We start from the raw sequence: 6951 nt of genomic DNA on the forward strand, positions 1-6951 counted from the left end.
TCTGCTAGTACAATTGTTGGCGCGTGGTGAAAGATCAGGGCAACCAAAAAATCGTCTCAACGCAAGTTGAGCCGTATCAACTTATGTGTGTCAACGAGACAACCACCTTCTAGTTAAGTGGGTCTAACAAAATATCTACTATTCATGGTCATGCTTAAAACATTTTGGCTAAATGCCATATAAATGTGGAATAGCACGCAAGCCATTAAAGCATTAGTGTAGTTGTTATTTGGTTATAGTCTTAGTAGTTTCCTAGCTATCTAACCTACTCAAACTGTGCCTCTTCATAACCACACATTCTAATGGAATCGTCATACTGTAAAGATTGTAACATTAGCACAATGATAGTATTCGATCGCGCAACTGGAGACACCATATGCTCAGAATGCGGCCTTGTATTGGATAGTCATTACATTGATGAGAAAGATGATTGGCGTACATTCACCCCTTTAGCATCAAAAGATGATAATTATGACCCTATTTCTACAGCGAAATCCCCAAATAATCTGAAATCAAGGCATAATTCAACACCTGCTATGAGATTTGATAAAAACATATTTGATCACCACAACTCTTTTCGTGTCAATATACAGAAGTCTGTTGATTTTCCTTCCCATCAAGCCGACAATGCAATTCACTATATAGCTGATATGGCCGACAGGTGAATTCATATTCTTATGTACATTTAGTTCAAGTTTATTTTTTACTAATATGATTTTTTAATATTTCTTCACTAATATGATTGTCATATTCATATATTGGAATGAACTATTAGGTGTACATGTGAAGTTTAAGATAGTTAATTTTTTACTAATATATTTGTTATTTTGACTTGTCCAAAGTTCATTATAATATTTATAATATAGTGCAAAAAATTAAGATAATTCAAATAAGAAGTGTAGCACAAAACTAAGTGAACTAACCACATTGTTTTTAGGTTGGGCATTGTGGATAACATAAAGCTTCAAGCAACAAATTTATACATGAAAGCAAATGATCTTAAGATATTTAATATAAGGAAGAAACATTCTCTTTGTGCTGCTTGCTTGTACATAGCATGCAGGCAAGCTAATAAGGCTCGAACTATAAAAGGTATGAAAATTATTATAGGAATATATGAACGTTTTATCATATATTGTATTATCAATAAACTTCTTCATTTCTATCAAAAAATAGAGATCTGCACCGTCACTGATGGAGTTACAAAAAAAGAAGTTTCTCGAGCAAAAGATTTACTAGTACACCATATTGAAGAGAAGAAAGGCGAATGCATGGAAATCAGTAGTGTTCGTCCTAGGGATCTAGTGGTAAGTATTTTCATAGTTACTTCTTACATCATAACATTTTTATGAAGTACGCCTAGTAGTTCATTTTTTGATAAATGGTAGCAGAATATAAATGTGTTCAAGTTAATAGTTTCAATCAAAAATTTACCCTATAATTCACACTTTGTAGCGACGTTTTTGTTCAACACTTGGAATGTCAAACAAAGCAATTCAAGCAGCAGAAGAAGCAGCAAATCGAGTGCAGAGACTTGATATAAGGTATTTATTATCAAATGCATAATTACATTACTTTTTTTATAAAAGGAGGAGGACCCCCGGCCTCTGCATCTAGAAGATGCATGCAACCACTTTATTAATTATCAGATGCATAATTACATTACTTAATCAATATATTCATACATGCACAAAAGAGTGAAACTAAAAATTAATAATCGAAGGGTGTCAATTGTGGAATTACATACTTTAATATTTCCCAATAAACATGTTTACATTTTACAATTGTATATTGAATAAATCTATTACTTGTGCAGAAGGAATGCTATATCAATAGCTGGAACTATAATATATTTAATATCTGAATCGTCCAAGGAACCATGTGACAAGGTTGCTATTAAAGGTAGTAGATTGTCATTTATATAGTATTTTATTTGTATAGATTCTTTGCATGCTATGGATATTTTCCAACAAAAACATTTTTTGTTTTGTAGATATATGCTCTGTGGCTGGATTAACAGAAATTACCATTAGATATTGTCACAAGGAACTTTGTAATTATGCTCCATGGCTCTTGGAAACATACACAACACAACATGCAAAGGAAAAATAAGTATAGACTCCAACATGATGTCAAATATCACATTTCATATGAACTATGTTCTAACAAAAATATATTATTATTATTTAATTGGTTGGGCCATCAATATATACAAAAATTGAATATGTACATTGTTTATTGAAACCCAATTCATTTAATGCAGCAATTTGATATGTTAGTTCCTTTCATAAATATCGTTAACAAACAAAGAAGAACCCAGTCTCACCACTAAAGATTAGACATATGGTTATCAAGAGGATACAAACACGATGAGCACACACTCGGCCTCTGCATGGTTAGAATGCACACAACCAACACCAATACATACACACACAAATACGTCAACAACTAGCAAAGTCATAGAAGATAAAGTTATGTCAACAACTAGTAAAGTCATATAAGACGAAGTTATGTGTAGACAAGAAAAAAAAGAAAAAAAACCAAAGCGATCGGATCCACGATTGCAAACTACAACGATGATCATATCCGCATCAATCATCTCATGACACAACATGGACAACAAGATTATTGAACAACATCTTTAGGAAGGGAACAACACTCAAGTGACGCCATCACTGGATCCAACCACAAGACATGAATCTAGGTTTTCACCCTGAAGAGTTAGTCCGAGCATATCCAAGCAAAACCTTCGACAAGGTAACGGCGTAAAGAACGCGACATTGCCGGGTATAACCAATTTGGGTCAGACCTAGGCTTCCTCCTCGGAGCTCGAGACCGGATCCATGACAGCACCACCACCGAAGTCACTCGTGTGTTGTCGCCATCACTTTTTCATGATCCTAGCAACTACCTGTGATGTGCGACCATCGCCACTGCACAATCATCCTCATGCGTCGAGCCTTCATCCATCTCACCATCAAAGTCAAACACCGGATCTAGAGAGATAAACCTTCTTAAAGACCTTTCGGTGATCACGGCCGTCACAAAGCCGTAGGAGGTCATTACAGTACTGTTTGAAGCCACCACCATCCGGTTGACAAGATTTGGATGAACACCACAAGCCGTCCAGACTTGAGTTAGTGTAACCACACTGGGCCAACCATGGACGACACTGATGTCACGGCCGCCCAACATATCAGACCCGATCGTCACGCCATCTTCATGGTCGCGGACAGTCACTGCCACCTAGAAGCCCATGGACCGCCGCACAGGTTCCAAGACAGGGCCGGTCCTAAGATTATGGGGGCCCATGGCGAGACTAGAACGAGGGGCCCTTACTACAATCTTTAAAATAATAGTCTACATATAGAGAATGTTACTAGTAAACACTTAAGTGCCTCCAAGACGTTGCATCACGCCCTATCGCCAGCACTCCCGAGCCGCGACGGAGGAGAACCAGTGCCCCGCGGCCGCCTTCTTTGGGGTCGGCCCAACCTTGCCGAGGAGCACCCTCCTACGGGGGCGAGACTGAGACATGTTAGGATTATTGATCTTGTTTGCCTTGTTATATACAGCACATAATCATATGGGAGCAATGAAGTCAAACATTGGTGCATGCAAATATGCAATGCAAACTTTATATAAAAGGTGGTTCACTGGTTCTATGGCTTGCATCCCAAGCACACATATATTACTGTCTACTGTGCCCTTCGTACGCCGTATGCACATAAGTTTTACTGTGTTTGTTTATGTTAATCTAGGGTACTGCCCACCTGTGGCAGTCGTGAAGTTGTCAACCGTTTGACTTTTCGGCTACGCTAAATATCAGTCGACTGATATTTGGCGAAGTCTCAGTCGATGACAGTCCATGTGTAGGTGTACGTTGGCTTGAATCAGCTCCTTTCTTTGTCGCTGCATGGGCCGCTGGAGATGAGAGAGCCTTTCTTTTATTTTTCTTCTGGGCCTTGTTCCCTTTGCTGTGCAGCCCAACTTTCCCGAGTGTGTTTTTTTAGTTATTTTTGTCAGCCTACAAGAAAAGCACTTTGTCTTGTTTCTTTTTCTCGCCCTACACAAGTGAGTTTTGCCTGTAGGAGAGGAAGTCACGGTGGCTTCTCTTTTTCCCAAAAGAAATTTTCATTTTCATTTTTCTTTTGTTCTTTACCTTTTTCTTCGTTTTATTGTTTTACTTTTTGTTTACTTTTTATAAGTCTTTAACCTTTTTTTAATTTATTTTTACTTATTATTTGCTTATCCCGTTTCATTTTTTTGTTTATTTAATTTAATTTTTCCTTTTGTCCTTGCTTATTAATGTTGTGTTTTATTCTATTTGATTTTAGCATATTTTCCAAATTTCTAGCAGCCCTATTTTAGCAACGAAATTTCCTACCAATTTTTTGTTAATCATTTTCAGTTGCACATCCATCAGATGCTTTGTAAGTAAAATGTTGGTTGCGATAGTTTCAATTTTATTACCTGGATTGCTAAAATTTAGTCGATTGAGTTTAACCGAAGTCCCGGTACACATATATGGCCGTTAGATCACTGTTTTCGTAAGATTCATGCAACACTGCTTTCTAGTGTTACCCCGACTTGTTTAGCGCCCGCTTCTTCTTTCTTTACTTTTCTTGTGTTCGGTATTGATGCGCGATGTGCTGGTTGTGAGAGGCGTTTTTCATTGTTTTTGTTGGACTTTTCAATTGCCATGTACACACCATATCTACCGCAGAGTACTTGTCTCAGGGGAGGGGGTCTTCGTCCCTCGGGGTTCTTCAGTTGCATTTTTTCTTCTGTTTTCCCCTCTTTTATGCCAGATCTCTATTTGTGGATTTATTGATGTATGCATTTTGATTTTTATGCTTGCATAAGGTAGGAAATGCTTTATGACTGGGGATTTTGGAACCATGTAGACATAAATGTTAGTGGGTATGTTGGTTGTTAGTGGGTTTTTAAACCATGACTTTTGTTTTGTATAGGACCGACATTTTTCATTTTTTTCTTGTTTATGCATAAAAGAATATTAGCATATATTTTTTCTTGCCCCCGGCCGCAAGTGCATGTCTTCTAACCCGACCGCAACTGGACTTTTTTGTTATGTCAGAGGGGGCGCCGGGAGAGGGGTGGACAAGTTGCAAGCCCGACAACAGCCTCGCAACTGCATGTCCCCAACATGGTTGCAACTTGACTTTTGTTTTGTTAGAGGGGACGCCGGGAGAGGGGGCGGGCCAGTTGCAATCCCGACAACAGCCCAGCAACTGCATGTTCCCCCAACATGGTTGCAACTCGACTTTTGTTTTGCCGGAGGGGGGCCAGGAGAGGGGGCGGGCCAGTTGCAAGCCCGACAACAGCACCGCAACTGCAAGTGCCGCACCCGACCGCAACTGCATGTCCCCCAACATGGTTGCAACTCTACTTTTGTTTTGTCAGAGGGGTCGCTGGGAGAGGGGGTGGACCAGTTGCAAGCTCGACAACAACCCCGTAACTGCATGTCCCCCAACATGGTTGCAACTCGATTTTTGTTTTGCCGGAGGGGGCGTCGGGAGAGGGGACGGCCACTTGCAAGCCCGACAACAACCCCGCAACTGCAAGTGCTGCAGCCGACCGCAACTGCATGTCCCCCAACATGGTTGCAACTCGACTTTTGCTTTGTCGGAGGGGGCGCCGGGAGAGGGGGTGGGCCAGTTGCAAGCCCGACAACAGCCCCGCAACTGTAAGTGCCGCATTCGACCGCAACTGCATGTCTTTTAACCCGACTGCAACTGGACTTTTTTGTTCTGTCAGAGGGGATGCCAGGAGAGGGGGCATGTCAGTTGCAAGCTCGACAACAGCCCCGCAACTGCAAGCGCCGCACTCGACCGTAACTGCATGTCCCCCAACATGGTTGCAACTAGACCTTTGTTTTGTTGGAGGGGGCGGCGGGAGAGGGAGTGGGCCAGTTGCATGTCCGACACTAGAAATGCAACTGCAAGTGTCACACCTAGGCCTACAATTGCAAATGTCATCTCGGACTACACCTGCATGTTGCCCTGATGCCTGCTGATTAAGACTTATTTAAATCTCAACCGACTGGACCGTATCCACAGCCCATTATCTACTTTGTTTTTCTTATTTAATATCTTTTTATTTTTATTTTTTCTGTTTCTCTAAAAAGAGGTGTTTTGATTTTTTTAAACGTGACACACCAATCCAGTTGCACCTCTGCATCGCATGTGTAACTGAATATGATTGGCTCTCTTATTTTGTTAGTAGTACCATTGTCAATTTGTTGATGATAGCAAAACTACAAATAGATGAGACCCAATCTAAGAAAAAATGCAAGGTAAAACCATCATTAAATAATGCTAAACATTTTTCTAATTTCATGATGAATATTTTTAAACAATATTGTACATTTTCTAATGGCACTCTAATTTTTTTAAAATACATGATTAATATTTGTGAAAATGCATGAACATATTTCTTAAAAAAATATCATGACTAACGCTTACATTTTCTAGAAGCAAAAATAGTATAAATAAGAATGGAAGGAGAAAAATGAAAAGTAGCATGTTAAATTTTTTTGCATGAACAACAAGCTAATACATCCGGCCGGTGCACCACACGTTTTTTTAGGCAACTTTTTTTGAGGCAACGCCAGTGCACCACACGTAGTAATGAAGCAGCAGCACGGAACAAAAATACAACCCAATCTCTGGCCCAACTCAGCTCAAAAACACACAAAGCAAAGACAAACAAGGCAGCCCAAAAAGCAACCAGAGATGACATGGTATGGGCTGGACAATAAAGCAAAAAAAAAAAAAAAACAGGTGACGTCAGTCGACTGAGACCTAGACAAACCCTTGACTTTTTGCTGCCACATGAAAACCATCAGAGAGCACCGATTTGAGCAGCAATCTCAGTTGGTGCAGTCGCGGGAGTGTTGCACCACCAAGACGAAGAAGCATCCACCACCTC

At 40.0% G+C, this 6951-nt stretch overlaps 1 protein-coding gene across 1 annotated transcript; it reads left to right on the forward strand.

Moving 5' to 3' along the window:
* Window positions 1–2195, forward strand: LOC123186236 (transcription initiation factor IIB). Its single transcript, XM_044598019.1, has 6 exons — window positions 1–661; window positions 938–1092; window positions 1177–1307; window positions 1456–1544; window positions 1817–1902; window positions 1994–2195. The coding sequence occupies exons 1-6, from the start codon at window positions 303–305 to the stop codon at window positions 2110–2112; spliced, it is 939 nt and encodes a 312-aa protein (XP_044453954.1). The 5' UTR covers window positions 1–302; the 3' UTR covers window positions 2113–2195.
* The last annotated feature ends 4756 nt before the right edge of the window (window positions 2196–6951 follow it).

Source organism: Triticum aestivum, chromosome 2A (assembly GCF_018294505.1).
Source record: "Triticum aestivum cultivar Chinese Spring chromosome 2A, IWGSC CS RefSeq v2.1, whole genome shotgun sequence".
In the NCBI taxonomy this organism is placed as follows: domain Eukaryota; kingdom Viridiplantae; phylum Streptophyta; class Magnoliopsida; order Poales; family Poaceae; genus Triticum; species Triticum aestivum.